A 17,410-nucleotide genomic window follows, 5' to 3' on the forward strand; every position below is an offset into this window, starting at 1 on the left:
CGCGCGGACAGTGCGCGTACAGTCCGCGTACAACAGCGCATGCGCGTTAAAATATTTAGACAGGACACTCCACTATAAACAATTATACAAAGGAAATAGACAGCATTTTGCACACACACTATCGTTTTTCTTCTTTAACTTTTACTTCTTCCAAGAACAGAAAGCACTGGAGCATGTTTGTTTGATTCCTGTTCTTTGTTGTCTTGTTGTTTGTTCTAAACTGTGTTTGCAATGGTGGATCTGTTACTTTTCTTCACCTATCCTAATGTTTTAATGTACTGTAAACGTCGCCAAATCAGTGCTGTCCTGACAGCCTGTTAGACTAATAATTTGAATAAGAAATCATTTGTATTGCGTATAGTGTCGAACGCGGCCATCCGCGTGTGGCCGCGCGGAGTATACTCGGAAAGCGTCGCGGACGCGTGCGCGCGCGAGCCGGACGCGGACGCGGAAAAAAAGTATACCCGGGCCTTTAGGGGCAGTCCCACTAGACTACCCATGCAAATATTTTTCGGACGATACTAGGAATGGCCCTGTCTCAAATGGCACGCTACGTACTTTGATGACATCATGTAGTGCAGACCTTAGGGACCCCTGACGCGAGTCCACGAGGAGGACAGAAATGTGCGTCACACCGGAAATGGGAAGAGAAGTTGTCCATCACTGTGAACTCCTCCCGTCTGTCGTCTGATTCGTCTGATTGCTCTGTAACAAAGGACTTCTGGGTTGGTAAAGTGCGTAAAGCTTGCAGCAGTGTGGGCTTCGCCCAAGACTGCATCTAGGGTGCAAAGGGGGCGCTGATGAGCACACTTCGGAGCGTAATGGTGCGTTCACATTTGCGGCAATCGCAAGTGATTTACATGTTAAGTCTATGCAAAGACGCGAATAGGCATCCTGCGGCAGGGTAAGCGCAAATGGCGTGGCGCGAAAGGCGCGGATAGCGCGCTCTACACAAATTGCGCGTTGCCGAGTTGAAAATTGTAACTTTGATGGATTTACGCACCACGTTAATCAATCAAGCGCTTGCTCTAGCAGTGACATGATTAAACAAAACAACAACGGAGGACAATCACCATCACTACACAAGACATCTTCGTACTTTTACAGGAATTAAAAGGATCTTAAAAAAATTTAAGAACACGCGCGAATGAAACGAGTAAACTCAAAATGTTCAACTTTTTGCCGCCTTTTCCACGTCTGGTGTGAACGCACAGTAAAAGTGACAGACGGGACCCACTACGGACTGGTAGAATAAGCGAGGACGTGCAATTTATGGCCACGAGACTGAAAGTCCACATGAAGTTTGCCATTTGGGACAGGGCTAAAATGAGTGAGGAGCGCTTCGTCCATGTTGTTCAGTAGAGAGAAAGCTCACACTGTGACGTACCAGTTTTTTACTAGGCACATGTCTCTGATACGAATTCGCAGGTCAGAGTTCATCAGACTTGAACTTTGGTACGCAGCAAAATATCTTCGCACAAGCTTGCATTTTCAGTCTGATGCATTCACATGCGTATGAATGTAAGTCAATGGAACAAAAAGTGTAGTATGAGCGCCTCTTTATTCACGATACAGACACTTATTGCTTTTAAAAAACGTTATCGCAATACAGATATTAAAGGAAAAAACAATTTAATCGCCAAAAAGCCTTCCTTCCACTGGAAAAAAATAATCCCTTAGTTTCACATATGTTTATCTTGTTATGCCGCTGTCACACTAGACTTTGAGCATGCGAATATTTGTCGGACGTTATTGTGAATATGTGTGGGAGCGGTTAGTCAATAAAAGACTATTTGTGCTTTTCAGTAAAGAGAAAGGTCATGCCATGAGGTACTGGTTTTCTACTGGTCACATATCTCCACGTGATATGAATTTGAACTTTGGTTCGCAGCAAACTGCGAAACATATGATGCATTTGCATGTGTATGGAAGTCAATGGTATGAAAAGTCTAGCGTGACCGCCCCTTTAAGGGTGGGTGCTAAGGTTTCTGCGCAGTGATACACAGAATTTTTAAATAAATAAAACACAGCTGGGGGATTCTCGAGAAATTAGACTTATGAGGTGTCATGAAACATTTTGATAAAAAAAGTAAATGCAAAGTAAGAGTATCAAAATAATACAGTGAACATCTCTTCATGTACTATTTTGCACATGATTTCAAATGACATCATACAAACCAATTTTTTTCTCACATTTAAGGGGAATTTTCATCATTTTCATTACCGCAATGTGTTCGTGACTGGATTTGGGTTCTTTGACATGGAAATATGTATAAATAAAAAATCTAAAAAATCAAAAGCTTCAGTGCATGTTATACTATAAACATTTACAGTAAAGAAACATGTGGTATTTGGTGATTATTGGTAAATGAAGAGACTATAATAAGGAATATAAATGTGTCCAAGAAAAATTTTCTCATCCTCCGCAACAATTTTCAATCATTGTTTTAGCCCTCAAGGAACTTATATTTTTAAAAAAAAGTTGGGAGGGACATAATTGACTGTGACACTCAAGATGGCTACCGGGTAAGCAGTTCTTATTTTTTCTCTCTAGATAAAAGTTGACATTTTGTTTGTCATAGTACCTAGACAACTTTTTAGTTTTCATTACCGAAACACAAGTTTGTAAATTCATATATTTAATGTAATATCATGTTGCGGTAATGATCATTTTTGATAATGATAATCTAAAAAATTAGGTTCAGATCTTATATGTGCAAAAAAAAAAAATGGCTTCAAGGGCTTTTTAAAAAAATCTGGTGCTGGACACCTTCTAAGTCTGGATTTTGTGAGAATCACCCAGCTTTTGATCAATGAAAATCAAGGACTGGATTAAACAGCTTTATAAGGTTTCAGAAGCTTTCTGTTACACTAAAGGTTTATTTGTAGTGCAAAAACCACGCAAACACATTGAATTATACCAAATACACAAAATAACATGTTTTTTTTAGCAATGAAATAGGTGCTCATATTAATAGATTTGATGGTCACTTTTGTGTTTTTTAAAGATCTAAAGATTTAGACTGACATGTGAGAGAATAAATAGCAACAAAATAACTTTGGGTGAATTATTACCTGATACTGAATAAAACAAGCATTTAACCAATTATATCCCACTTCCTTTACTCCACATAATAATCTATTCCACCTATAACTTTGTAGCCGAAGGCTGTCTGGCTTTTTCAAAACCTGCCACACTTCAAGGCGACCAGAAAAAAAAGAGTCTGTCACTTCAATAAGCAGAATTGGAAAAGGCACTGACTTTCTACTCAGGCTTGTCTAAAGACCAGATGGAAGGAAAAACCCATGGATAAGAATGCTGGATGTGGGCTTGGTCCTTCACACTAGGATGTAGAGGGGAGGTATGGAGGTCTAATTGCATGTCTCAAAGAACAGACTGGCAAAGGATTTATTCAGACTTAATAAAGGCCGCCCGTTTCACTGAGAGCGCACGTGTCAGCTTACTTGAGTGTCACTCGGAGATGTGAAGTGTGTGAAACCAGAGGCAGTTTTTGGGTGTGTTCTCATTCAAACACACGTGCTGTTAGCTATTCAACAATCCAGGTCACCAATCACGATTTCCTCGCTCCTTTTAAAGAAATTCGGTTTTGAAGAAAAGGTTGAAGACAATTTCTGCTTGTCTTGACTGTGCTTAATGCATTAATACAAACAACAAAGAGACAAAATAAGATTCTTGTCTTAAAAAGACAGAGCCTGTTTTGCTCATTAAAGATCAAACACAGTCTGTACAACTCATTTTGATTTAATTAACCGAAATCGATTCAATTAAGATTAAGGCTGCTCGTGGGCCATTAAAAATGTAAATTCAGAGTCCTAACAACAACCATCTTTGTATTCACGGTTTCTGTTTAAAGTTTTTAATGAATACATAAATTTGTATCTGTGCTAACGCTGAACAAAGGGCTCATAAATATTGAAAAGAAATAATGCAGTCCATTATTTAGATTGGTGGTAATATTCTTTGGTAAATAAAACGATTTATGGAAGCTAGTAAATATTTAGATTTAATAATGGACTGCTGTTTTGTGGCTGTTAATTATATAGTGAAAGATAACTTCTGATTTAATGTAACATTATGTATTATCAAAAACATACTATCAGGCACTAAAAATATTACCAGGGTGGTAAACATGGACAATAGCACCACCTATACTACACTCATGTAATGCTAAAGGATAAATCTCTCCATTATCTGATGAGATTGGACGTTTTTATGTCTGGGAACAGTGCACAGAAAACTTCACAGGTGAAAATAAAGTATACTTTAATACCAGCATTTAAGTATATATTTATATTTATTTTAAATTATTTTGTTGTACAAAATAAGTGTTCTCAACTTTGATTAATATTTAGAGTGTAAAAATATGGAAAATACATTATACAGTTAATTAATTTTGTGTATATTTACACAAAGATATATTAATATATATTTATAATTAATATAATTGATATTAATATATATTTATACATTATTATTATGTAATTTAAAAGTATATTTTCTATCTATAAGTTAATAAAAAAATTGTTTCTCAGTCTCTTTAATAGAATACATCAAGAAAAGGAAATGTTTATATAGTATTAAAAACTGTAAAAATGTAAACTGATGTGTTAAGTTTTTAGGCTAAACTCCCCTTCCACCTGAGCAATAGCAGGAAACTGCAGGATCTCTTAAACTTAAATAAAATTAAATACTAATTTCTAATTAACATTTTTTTTATCTTTTTATTTCATTCTGCTCAAAAACGCTCAAGATGTGTTTAGTGCCAAGAAAAGTCACAATAAACACTGATGATGCCTAAAGAAGACATTTAGTCCTGAAAATGTATTTTTTGTATATTTCCTATCTGTTTGTATCTTAATAAAATACATTGAAAAATAAATATGGATGGACATAAAAACTTCTAAAATAACAAGTATTGTGGTGGTGGCCTAAGACTTTTGCATATATATACATTTTAGTTTATGGTGTCTCAAAATAGCACAGTTGGAACACTTAGGTGTTGTTAAGTACTAAAGACTCATTTTTAGTATATTAAGTACAAAATTAGTGTGTAAAAATAGAGCAAATTAAGTACATTATAAAACTGTACTAACTTTAAGTGCACTTTTCCCCCCTGGGTTGTCATTTGTATATTACGTGACTACGTGAGTGTAGGTGTTTGTGAAGTGTGGCTAGGAGAATAGCTAGGCTATATATGTCAACACAAACACTATATGTTGTGATGGTGTGTGTTCGACAGATATCCAACACTATAAGCCCTGTTATAATGAATCTCAAATAAAATATAATGTAAATAAAATTCTTAATAAAATAGCTTAAATCATATTCTAACAGGAATCATATTGATATATATTTTTATTCAGTAATGAGACACACATTATAGACACTCATAAACACTACAGGAATATTTCTGATGTGATGAAACAGACTTTACAACATTTGTAACAATAACTATTTAGATTACAGCCAGACAGGATACAAGTATAGAGCTTTGAAAATATGTAAAATTTGCTATGTGGAACTTTATTTACATTTATCAAAAATGTATTTCATATATTGTTTATCTGTAGATGGTCTCTCCTTTGCACAGACTGATATTTCTTATATGTGACATTTGGGTACAATTATCATTTTAATCTCTATTATTCTCAGGAAAACTTACAAAAATATTCTGCACAACCTCTCAAAAAATGCTGTGACAAGAATTTTGTGATCAGCTGAAATAAAAAATTTAGATTGAAAGCTGTTGAATGGACTGCTGAAGGCTGTAATTACATCTCTACAAATCTCTCAGTAACAAAATCCTCTATATCTAGAACATTCGTTATAAAATCATGTGATTTATATCTAGGAAGTAAGATATGACAGACTAAATTGTTAAATCATAAAGACTATCAATTGTATAGTTTAAGACTAGTTATGGGATACTGTGCAAAAAACTTTAGCTTACAGTACCGATTTCCTTTATGCCATGGTAGTCCCCTACAGAGAGGCAAAAGTAAAATAATATAGTTTCAAAGGCAAGCCTTAATTTCCTAAATTTATTGACAGTTTTTAAAAGTCACTGTTTTAACATTCCACAGTATCCCGACATGCCCTGGGATGAAAACCACAGTGAGATATAACATCTTTATTTCCTCTTGGCGTTCACACTCTTACAAACCCAATTCATGCCATCCTGAAACACAACATTTGAATCAATTATTAGAATGTACAATTAATACAGCATGACTGTATGGTCAACATTGTATTGAGTTTGGTAAACGCTTCGTCTTTTGTGTTTCTTAACCTACCTGGACTCCTTCTCCTGTAAGGGCAGAACAGGACTGGATCTGCCACACTCTGTCCCTAATAGTGTGTAAATTCAAACCCTCTGCTATCTCAGACGCTGGGGCTGCAGTCAGGAGGTCTTGCTTGTTAGCAAAGACCAGAACCGGGACACCACTGAGCTTTTCTTCATCAAGCAACTCAGCCAGCTCCTGTAAGCAGATCAACTAACTTGTTTAAACACCGAAAACAGAAACAACAAGATATAACAAAGAGTAACTAAGCATCACCTGTCCCGTTTCTTCAAACCGTTTGCGGTCTGCGCTATCAATTACATAAATCTGAAATAAAGAAATGCGTATTTAGTGAACACTTTATTTGGTAGGTATTGTGGAAATACTGTTAATCTGACACCAATCAGATCATCTCACCAATACATCTGTGTTCTCAAAGTAATTTCTCCAGTACGGCCTGATCTTTCGCTGACCACCAATATCCCATACATTCAGTTTGAATCCTTGTGATTGGACACTCTTGATATTAAAACCCTATAGAAAATAGAAAGTCAGTACTATTCACTTTAAATGAAAAGCATTTGATACAGTTAATACCTAAATCAAATTGGATCTAATCTAATTCATTTTGGGAAGTAATGGCACTTGTTACAGCAATGGTTCTCAAATTGGGGGGCACGGGATGGTGCTAGGGGGTCCCCATTTTAATGACATTTTACACAATACATTCATTTATCATCAAGTCTGTGTTACTAACCCTCAGACAAATAAGGATAGTAATCAACAGCACTATATTGTATAGTTTAATGTGTGTTGTTTAATGATAAGACTGAGATTGTTTATGTAATGAATTTGCTTTGGGGGGCTGCAAAGGGATGCACCCTAAAGAAGGGTGAAAAGTTTGAGAACCACTGTGTTACAGCAACTTTATCACCTGTGTTGGAGTAATATGAGTAATGTCTTCAGATGCCAGCTGTTTCAATAAGGTCGTCTTGCCACCATTGTCGAGCCCCAAAAGCAAAATCCGCACCTCCTGATCTGGAGTGCTCTTCAGTTTCCGTAAGATTGATAGCAAACCCTAACAAAAATCAAACGAAAAGATTATACAATGCGCTGAATGTATACATCCAACAATGACGTCATAAGCACGAGCATCAACAAACAGATTTCTATTGCAACAATGAACGTTTAAAAGAGGCTAAACTCAAAGAAATTGTGTCATTTTCCCCTTGAAAACATATGAAATGAGAAATAAAACGCAAAGCATAAGCGAATCTCGAACAGTCGTGACAGAAGGCTAATCCACGATCAAGAACCGATGCTCAGCTCATCTTTAATACCGCTCGATTACAACAAATCCACAGTTATCCTAAGACTTTTACGTCAATACATTTTAAAATATGACTGATGGGAGACGTAGATGTTAAATCAAATGCGGTATCTTTATAGCGATTACAGGTTAGAATGCGTTTATTATAAGCGCTTTAACCTACCATCTTGTAATTCTGCCTCCCTGAGACGCCGCCGAGGGTTACTAAGGGGAAGAGGGGATAACGTAGTACACGGAACATACGTAAAAGCCAAGGAGATGTGACGTAGAGCACGAAAAACATTTAAGCCTTTGCAAATACATTTGTTTTAACATTAAACATGCTTGTTTTAATGTTGTTGTTTTTTTTTGCAATATAATTATTTAATTCAATAATTGTTTTTAATTCTTTTTTATTATTTATTCAGATGTGAAGTCTCTTATGTTGAAATCGCTAATACTATACAATCCCAGATTTGTCAAATAATGACAAAAAACCCAAAGTATTTAACCTTATTTTTATTAATGATAGTTATTTTACAATGATAATGACATAAATATAATATACTCATATTACACACATATGACACTTGGTCTGATATAATTTATTAGGGGATATTCTTGCTGGTATTTGTTTTTATAAAAACCATGCCAATTTCAGCGATGCATTTAAATACTGAAGTGTTCTAGTAATATAAAGGAATACTTTTAATAGGACGTTGTATTTTACCTACACAAAAAAGAAAAATAAGAAAATGTGCATGCTTGTTGAAGAAATAAAACGGTTTATTTTTCTAACACAAGATATAACGTAAAGACAGCATACATGATCCTGCATGTGTTCGACTTCATGCAGAGCTGCGCAGGGTTATTAAAGTATGCCATCAAAGTATCGCGAGAGCATTTCGAAAGATGAGCTTTTGAATCGTTCTCGCGTTTTCTGATATCATAAACCGAGCGGCTTGCGCAGAGCCGCATGAATAAGAACACGCCTCTGAAAGTAAGGGGAGGGAGATTCTTCTGGTCAGGGATTGGAGGGGAAAATGCCACGTGCTCGTCTACTATTTCGAACCCATATCATCACAGTGTTTTACCAACTTCATTCGTGTTTACTACGTTTTCAGGGCCAAATACGAGAGTACGGAGTCGCTATTTAAAGGTATTTTTCTTTGGCACTTTTGATGCTCATGTCGAATTTGTTTTAAGAGCTCATTTCCGGGTTTTACGTGAACTGATGCAAGGTGCTGAAGAACTTACCAATCATGTGTTTCTACTTCTTTCGCCCGAGCAGCTGTCACTTAGGATGCTTCTAATGTCATTGTTTAATTCTCTTACGAAAATGTACACTTAATGTTTACGAATCTTGATGCCTCGGCTCGCACGCATAGTTTTTAATGCCACTTCACAAATGACAACATGTCGTGATCTCTCTTTTGCTAGTAACAAACTATCTTAAAGTAAACTAGCTGTGCATGCACGTTCTGTGATATACTTAAAAGATTAGATATTTGCATCTTTTAGGTTGCCTGAAAATCAGGTTGAACCTGTAAGGAGTGCCTTTGACCAGGTTAAAATTGCTTTGACATGTTTGTGCTCATTGATTGTTGTTGCATTTCTTCTTGTCTTTCAGTTTTGTTTGCCTTTTGTGCTTTTATGTCAGTGTAATGCAGTGGCATTACTCAAACTAAGCTCTTTCATTTCATCTAGCTTTATTTCATACATTGATTTAGCTTTTTTATATTCTGGTGAAAGATCACATCTGTTAAGTGTACTTTTAATATAATGTAGAGGCACGTTGATGCTTATAATATACTGCTATTTATCTCTTTATTAAGGAAAAACAAAACGCAGTAAAGGAATGAAAGATTAAGGTACAGACTAAACTGAACCGGTTAAAACTAGGTCAGTTGCGGTTTCCCAGATTATCTATACTTTTGTTTGCATAACTAGTAGCCACTGTAATATGTGTTTCTTTTCATACCAGTTGGAGATGCACTGCTGGGTTTGAAAATATAAATAAATCTAGAAATGCAATAATTTAACACCCAAAATAAATACAAATTGAAAAAGTTTATACCAAACACACCAATAGAATTTGTAGCAAATTATTTTTTATCCCAAACCATGGTTTTAAACCCAAACATGAAAAAAATTTGTTACATGACTGCCATTTTTAGACTGTTAGTCATGGATGAGACTTCTATCTTTTTGTTTAACAAATTGAATACTTTATTTATCCTGTATTGTTTTAACACAGGTCATTTGAAAGCAGAGAGTGAGTGTGTACCATGGCAGCTTTGAAGGGATTCGATATCGACGCCCCACGCTGGGATCAAAGCACGTTCATGGGGCGTCTCAAACACTTTTTCAACATCACTGACTCTCGTACTGCACTGCTTCCCGACTCTGAACTAGATAAAGCTAAAGTTTTAGTGGAAAGCTGCAGGTGAGTTAAAAACAACAAATTCACAAGCTCAGCTAGCTCTCCCGTATCTGAAATGATAAGGTCATGGTGCTAAGGTCATGGTTTTTGAATCCCATGGTATTGCAAGACCATCCAGCAGGGTCACTGCTAGATAAAGGGTTTATAGGGTGATTCATTTTGCGATTTAAACTTAACATGTACAGACAGCAGGAGAACTAAGAAGGTGTGGTAAATTTATAACAAAGAATTTTAATATTTTGTTAATTTTATTTTCCATTTTTCAATTAAACTTAGAAATATCAAGATTCATGCCTGCAGCTCGCCTAGTGATGCCCCTACAGCACATTCATTTTAATCTGCCTATACCAAACATGATTTGCTTCCAAAGATTATCCCCATAAACAAGGCAAATATGAATTAAACAAATGAATTTGTACATGATTATTTGTTTATCCTTTTCTATGCTTTTAACTTTATGACACTTTATGCAGAAACCAGAGTTTTTCACTAACCCACTTTTCTAAATCATGATTTTTATAGGCACAGACAAAGTGAATGTTGAACTGAATTTTATTTATTTATACATTTATTCGTGTCTATCTCGTTCGCTCGCTTTTTCTCCCTCACCAGAGCTGGGTCTATTCCTCCAGGCACAACTGAAGAACAGCTTCACTATGCAAAGAAACTGTATGACTCTGCATTTCACCCCGACACCGGTGACAGGATGAATCTTATAGGAAGAATGTCATTTCAGGTGCCGGGAGGCATGGCCATTACAGGGTTCATGCTGCAGTTTTACAGGACTGTACCTGCCGTGCATAGATAAGGCTGTGCATACTTAATTTCAGATCATTTAAAGTCACAGAAAGCAACGTTATTTTATAACTTGAAGTACTTATCTATTTGAGTTGAGCCATCCATATTCTAGTGTACTCCCAGCCTGATCTCAAAGATTCAAAGCGTTTGTTGTCATGTACCCGGGTGATTCTCACGAAAACTTGGTTTTAAAAATGTCAAGCATGAAAATGTAAAAATTGCTTAAATTTACTTTTTTTCCCACCAGACATTAAAAAACAAAGTCTGGAGTAAATGGGAACATTAATTTAAAAACTTTTACTTATCATTTACACTTTTTGTAACATAATTTAAAAAATTTGTCCTAAAAAATCTCATTACCGCAACAGTCAGAAAACATCAACACTGACATATTTCCAAAATGACATGACAAACCTGAAAGAACATAATTTGGAGATTCTGCACATGCATTTAAAATCAAAGTATTATGCTTCTATTAATTAAATTAACATTTAATAAGCATCTGTTGCGGTAATGATAATCAAAATGTCGTGTAAGCATTCTGACAAGACAATATTTCAAATTAACTGTAAAAAATGATCTTACCTGGTAGCCATCTTGAAGTAACTGGTCCATGTGCTTGGTCACTCAAAATCAAACTTTATTAAAATTCTCTATGTGTGCTTAAACTGTTCTCAAAAATTGTTGCGGAGGATGAGAACATCAGGCATGGACACATCATTTTCCTAATTTTTCTTCATTGTTATTATTATAAATGAATATTCAGTAAATATTTTTTCTGTCATCTAAAGTAGTCTAGCAAAACATCCATTTATTTTTTTTCTTAATATTTTTGTGTTAATTTGATTAAATTACAACGTAACGCATGTTCAAACACAGCCGGACACATTGCGGTAATGAGAATTTCAGCAGAAAATTAGATAAAATTTACAATTATAAATTCTTATGTTGAAATCACACATTGTGCAAGGTAGAACACAGTATTGTGTTAATTCTGATGCTTTTTAATGTTACTAAATTACACATTGTAAAGCTAAAATCATTAGTGCCGTGGTGTTTCAATGGTTTCGTGAGAATCACCCATCTAGTCTTTGATTGTGCATTTCAATTAATATCAATCAAACTGCAGTTGGTTTGTTTTGATTCATAAGTCTTCATAACTAAAGAAAAACAGCTAAGTAGCACAATAAAACACATTTATCAAGACTTATCTGGTTTTGGAACTAAACTCTTCATATTAAAGGTGACATATTATAAAAATCTGACTTTTTCCATAATATGGTCCCCAGTGCTTTTATCAAACTAGAAAATGTGAAAAAGAGCAACCCAGTAACTTAGTTTTGGTAAACCATTCTCTGCAAGCATGTGAAAAAATAGATCATTGAAATTTGGCTCCCCTTGTGATGTCAGAAGAGGACAATTCCGCCCTTTAAATCTGCACTATCCAACCACGCCTCTCCCATTTATTACAGAGATCAGATCATTTGCATGTTAAAGGACACACCTAAATGGCACATTTTTGGTCACACCTGCAAAGTGACAATTTTAACATGCTATAATAGATTACTAAATATATGATATTTTGAGCGAAAACTTCACATACGTACTCTGGGGACACCTAAGAAAACATCTAACATCTTAAAACTAAGACTATCCATGCATTCTTGATGGTTATTGTATCCGTTGTTTTGTGTGATTTTGTAGGACTGTACCTGCCGTAGTGTTCTGGCAGTGGGTTAATCAGTCTTTCAACGCTCTGGTCAACTACACCAATCGCAATGCCGCATCACCCATCACACCAAAGTAAGTCTCTGTTACCTCATTCTTACCGTAGTTTGAACTTTACTCCCTTGCAAGCAAGCTCGTGGGTCAATTTGTTGGAATACCACGTAAAATGTGACTGTCCCGTGATACCTGAAGATTCATTAACAGATGTCTGGAAAGAGTTAGAAATAATGGGTAGGAACGGATAAAGGTTTTTGGACAGCTAAGCAATATTTATGCTTGTGTATCGTTCTTTCCCAGGCAGATTGGAGTTGCTTATGTAACAGCCACCAGTACAGCACTGGCCACTGCAGTGGGGTTAAACCTCTACACAAAGGTATTATTCATCCATCATATGACTAAATAAACCCTCAGGTTATCCCAGATGAACATGACTTTAAATATTTTTTTTTTGGCTAAACACACAGCAAACATTAAATATCTGTCACATTGTCCATATACAGGTCCAAAAAGCATCAAAAAGCACAAATATCCATTTAAAAAGTTACTAAAGTAATCCAAATGACTCCAGTGTGTTAATAAATATCAAATGATAGGTGTTTGTGAAAAAGCAATTAGTATTTAGAACTTATTTAGAAAAATTGCAAACAAAACAAACCAGCATTCAAACATGGCGGCACATCTCTAACTTTATGTCTCATTGGTTCTTGCGTGCCTTGTGACTTGTCATATGATATTAATGTTTTTGATTAATTTTTTTTATTTATGGGTGAACTGTTTTTTTATAAGATGATATGTTCTTCAGACACGAAAATGTTACCCTGGACCACAAAACAAGTCATAAGTAGCACAGGTATATTTGTAGCAATAGCCAACAATACATTGTATGGGTCAAAAGTATTAATTTTTAATGCCAAAAATAAGGACATTAAGATCAGGTTACATGAACATATTTTGTAAATTTCCTAAAGTAAATATATCAAAAATGTATTTATCATTAATAATATGTGTTGCTAAGGACTTTATTTTTCTCAATATTTAAATTTTTTTTGCACCGTCAGATTTTGTATGTATATGTATGCAACTCCTTATTTTTATGTTTTTAAACTTCTATCCCAGAGAGCTCCTCCGTTGGTGGCTCGCTGGGTCCCATTCGCTGCTGTGGCCGCTGCTAACTGTGTGAACATCCCAATGATGAGACAACAGTAAGACCTTTTGTGTTTTCCCCACTGTCGTCTTTCAATTTCTTTTGATATCTCAAGTAAGTTCACATGTCCAGATTTGCATTCTGGTGCCTCACGTCCTTTTTTATCCACAGGGAGATTTTTAGTGGCATCGCTGTGACGGACGAAGATGGAAATAAACTGGGTTACTCAAGGGTGAGAAAGAATTAAAGGGTGCATTTTAAATATACATGCATTCTACATAGAGGCGGACACTATTTGAGTATTTTATGTCAATTTTCCAAGCATCTGTGCTTGATCAGAGTGTTTGTCTTGGGAAAAATTGACTTTACTTTACTAAAAAATATTCACTACATTCTAAAGCATAGAATCACACTGTGTATTCCTTTTATATTGCATATTAAAATTGATTTAATACCTAATTACATAAAAAATGTGTACTTTTACTTTTCTAGAGTAAAAGAACAAAAGCACTTTTTACTTAAAGGGATAGTTCACTTTAAAATGAAAACTCTCGCATCATTTACTCATCCTCATGTTGTTCCAAACCTGCATGGATTTCCTCCCTCTGACGAACACAAAAGAAGATATCCTGAGAAATGATGGTAAACACACAGCAGAAAGTGACAATAGACTTCTATAGTAGGAAAAAATATTTTGGAAGTATTGTGATAAATGACTAAGAAAATATTTTAATAAATGATGGTAAGGACACAGTGGATGGTACCCATTAAATTCTATTATATTTTTTTATTCCTACTATGGAAGTCTATGGTCACTTACTGCTGTGTGTTTACAATCATTTCTCAAAATATCTTCTTTTATGTTCATCAGAAAAAAGAAATTCATGCAGGTTTGGAGCAACATGGGGATGAGTGAATGATGACAGAGTTAAAATTTTGAAGTGAACTATCCCTTTAAGTAAAAGTAAAAAAAACTATATGTTTAATGTACTTAAATATTAAATAAAAACCAAAAACTTGAAATGATGAAATGTATGTTTAAAATAGATGAACGAATACATCATATCTGTATTGCTTTGTCAAGCAACAATTGCCGGTTCCAGCATCATTTTACAATAGTTTTGGGATAATTTTAGTTATTATTTTGTTATTCTGCTGCCAAAAAGCAATATGTTTTATAATTGGTGCAAAACATTTTAATTTATTAGCAGAACATTTGAGCTCTGTTGTATCTATCCAGATAGATTGGTACATCTATATCCTCTATTTTTAGCATTAATCCATCTTTAGAAACACTATCAGATACAGTAGTCTGATTACATTCTCTGTTTGTCACAGAAAGCAGCTGCGAAGGGCATCACACAGGTGGTCATCTCTCGCGTTACCATGGCAGCACCAGGCATGAGTAAGTACAGAGACTTGACCATGTACAGCCCATGTTATCGGATCTCGGGGCTAAAATAAACCAGACATCAGCTGAGTTGTTTTCTCTTTGTTTTGCTTTAGTCATACTGCCCATTGTTATGCAAAGGCTGGAAAAATATCGATTTATGCAGGTAAGCCCGACAGCATTATGTCTGTGTAGCTTGCTGTTGAATATAGGGTCAATACAGGGGCTTTTAGCCAATGGTGCACACTGTATAACAGGCGTTTAAATCTTTTACAGAAAATCACATTTCTTCATGGGCCACTGCAGGTCATGATGGTTGGTGTATTGTAAGTGATCACCTTTATTATTGTAAAAACAGCGGTAGGTAATATGTTTATGTTTGTTGGTGCTATTGAGTATATTAAATAAAGATCAACGTTCTTCTGTCATCTTTTAGTCTGGTTTTCATGGTGCCTGCGGCGTGTTCACTCTTTCCTCAGAGATGGTAAAGTTTGCATTCATGTTACACAAACTCATTCACTTCATGTCGTTCCATCCAAACATGTATGCTATTTATATTGTAGACATATCACTTTAATGCATTTGGCAGACACTTTTATCTAACACTCCTGTATAGCTCATTGGTAGAGCATTGCGTTAGCAGCACTAAAGGTCACATATTGATAAAAATGAATACCATGCAATGCACTGCAAGTCGCTTTGGATAAAAGCATCTGCCAAATGCATTAATGCAAAGTATCTTAGTCCATTCAAGGTGCACATTTTTTTTTATTTGTGTGTGTGTGTGTTTTCCTTGGGATTTAAACCCACAGGCTTTGTGCTGCTAATGCAATGCTCTAACATGTGAGCTATAGGAATGGATATGAGGAGCTCAGATGCAAAAGACCCAATCCTCTTGGCCTGTATTATACGTTCCTCAAGTACTTTCAAATCCACTTAATCCCAGCCTCAGGCCATTCAGAAATACTGGTTTGTTGGCAGAATCCGTTGAGTATGATAATAATTGCTCATTTACAAGAAAACATGTCAGATGCACTTTGAGGGTTTTGCATCTGAGCTCTTCATATCTTGTGTATATTGGGAATATATTCGTCTGTAGTAGAATGCGCAGTTTGCATCGTAACAATGACACAAAAACATTATTTTGTTATTCCCAGCTGCTTATTTTGGTATTTATCTCATACCAAAATGCTCATTTCAGATGTTACCACAATAACAGTCAAAGCAATCTTTTGAGATGGTTTTAATTTTTGTGGTTCTTGATTTGCAGTTCTATGGCTGTGTCCAAGCTGGAACCCGAACTCAGGGAATCCATCGTCTCTGAGTACGGAGACCGTATCAGTTATGTTTACTTCAACAAAGGCCTGTGAGCGCCGGCCAATCAGAATGTCCCATCCAGACTCAATGCACGGGTCGCTGGCCAATCAGATGTTCTTTTTGACATGCTTTGCAAAAAATCTTGTTGAAAAGAAGCTTGTCGAGGATGTGACTGTTTTGTGTAAACGCACAAACATTATTATTATTATTGTTTTTTGTTACATAACCCAGAAAAATGCTGTAAAGTATAATTTCTGGAGTTGGTCCCAACTGCTGCAATTTGGATAAGTTTTAGGTTTTTTAGAGAACTTATGGATGTTACAAATACTTGTTCCAAGAGCCGTTTCTTGGATATGATCCACCTTGACAAATCGGGAACAGATTTTAATACCCAAAAACTATGTTTGCCTGATGCCAACGGGGAAGTCGGACTACATTTTATTGCATGCATTTCTCAGGAAGAGTTTATTTGAAATCATTTAATGACTTTTGTCAAGTTTGTGTAAGAGATGTAGGAATATATACAGTTAGTACAGACTGTAAACGGTTTAATATATCATTTACATTATGAATGGTGCGGAATACACAACTAAATGGCTGTTTTTAAGATCATTTTGTGGTTCCATGTGCCTTAAAGACCAAAATCCTCTTCAGGTTGGTTGTTGGATCAATACTCTGCACTCACTGTGAACTCTGATCTGAGTTATGTAGTTGTTTTCATCATTACGACATGATGAAATAAACAGACAGCTGTCAAAATAAACCCATGGTCTGTTGTAGTTTACTGGAGTGAACCCACATTGGACCTTGTTTATTTTTAAACATTCATTCCTGCCACATGGGGGCAGTGTTCGATCATTGGAAATTGCTAAAAAAGCACGAGTGAATTTGAGATGACACTAATGTTGTGCTAAAATTGTTTATGTACACAAATAAAATACACAATCTGGCACTGGGTTGTAGAAAACGTACTGTTAT

At 35.5% G+C, this 17,410-nt stretch overlaps 2 protein-coding genes across 3 annotated transcripts; one reads left to right on the forward strand and one right to left on the reverse strand.

The window, feature by feature from the left end:
* Positions 1-5,367: 5,367 nt before the first annotated feature.
* On the reverse strand, positions 5,368-7,950 carry arl3b (ADP ribosylation factor like GTPase 3b). The gene is made up of 6 exons (XM_055176870.2): positions 7,797-7,950; positions 7,238-7,381; positions 6,721-6,837; positions 6,580-6,630; positions 6,316-6,501; positions 5,368-6,200 (listed from the first exon to the last, which is right to left on the reverse strand). The coding sequence occupies exons 1-6, from the start codon at positions 7,914-7,916 to the stop codon at positions 6,153-6,155; spliced, it is 666 nt and encodes a 221-aa protein (XP_055032845.1). The 5' UTR covers positions 7,917-7,950; the 3' UTR covers positions 5,368-6,152.
* A 665-nt stretch (positions 7,951-8,615) lies between these two features.
* Positions 8,616-17,195, forward strand: sfxn2 (sideroflexin 2). Of its 2 annotated transcripts, XM_073867095.1 has the most exons (13): positions 8,662-8,771; positions 9,448-9,514; positions 9,870-10,058; positions 10,668-10,846; positions 12,566-12,656; positions 12,879-12,954; positions 13,698-13,783; positions 13,897-13,957; positions 15,064-15,130; positions 15,232-15,281; positions 15,392-15,441; positions 15,552-15,599; positions 16,386-17,195. In XM_073867095.1, exons 3-13 carry the CDS (start codon positions 9,901-9,903, stop codon positions 16,483-16,485), a joined length of 966 nt encoding a protein of 321 aa, XP_073723196.1. In that variant the 5' UTR covers positions 8,662-8,771; positions 9,448-9,514; positions 9,870-9,900; the 3' UTR covers positions 16,486-17,195. The 2 variants fall into 2 exon arrangements, with proteins under 2 accessions (XP_073723195.1, XP_073723196.1); XM_073867094.1 differs by lacking the exon at positions 9,448-9,514 and having other exon boundaries at positions 8,616-8,771.
* The last annotated feature ends 215 nt before the right edge of the window (positions 17,196-17,410 follow it).

This window comes from Misgurnus anguillicaudatus, chromosome 4, assembly GCF_027580225.2.
Source record: "Misgurnus anguillicaudatus chromosome 4, ASM2758022v2, whole genome shotgun sequence".
NCBI classification, from domain to species: Eukaryota; Metazoa; Chordata; class Actinopteri; order Cypriniformes; family Cobitidae; genus Misgurnus; species Misgurnus anguillicaudatus.

Excerpts from the sequence above, each read along its gene's own strand:
- arl3b (XM_055176870.2), bottom strand. The coding sequence starts at position 7,916 with ATGTTTTTCGTGCTCTACGTCACATCTCCTTGGCTTTTACGTATGTTC. Across the intron at positions 7,382-7,796 it reads GGAGGCAGAATTACAAGATG|GGTTTGCTATCAATCTTACG; the intron begins GTAGGTTAAAGC and ends GATTTTTGTTAG. Across the intron at positions 6,838-7,237 it reads CTCATATTACTCCAACACAG|GGTTTTAATATCAAGAGTGT; the intron begins GTGATAAAGTTG and ends TATTTTCTATAG.
- sfxn2 (XM_073867094.1), top strand. The coding sequence starts at position 9,901 with ATGGCAGCTTTGAAGGGATTCGATATCGACGCCCCACGCTGGGATCAA. Across the intron at positions 10,059-10,667 it reads GTTTTAGTGGAAAGCTGCAG|AGCTGGGTCTATTCCTCCAG; the intron begins GTGAGTTAAAAA and ends CTCCCTCACCAG. Across the intron at positions 12,657-12,878 it reads GCATCACCCATCACACCAAA|GCAGATTGGAGTTGCTTATG; the intron begins GTAAGTCTCTGT and ends GTTCTTTCCCAG.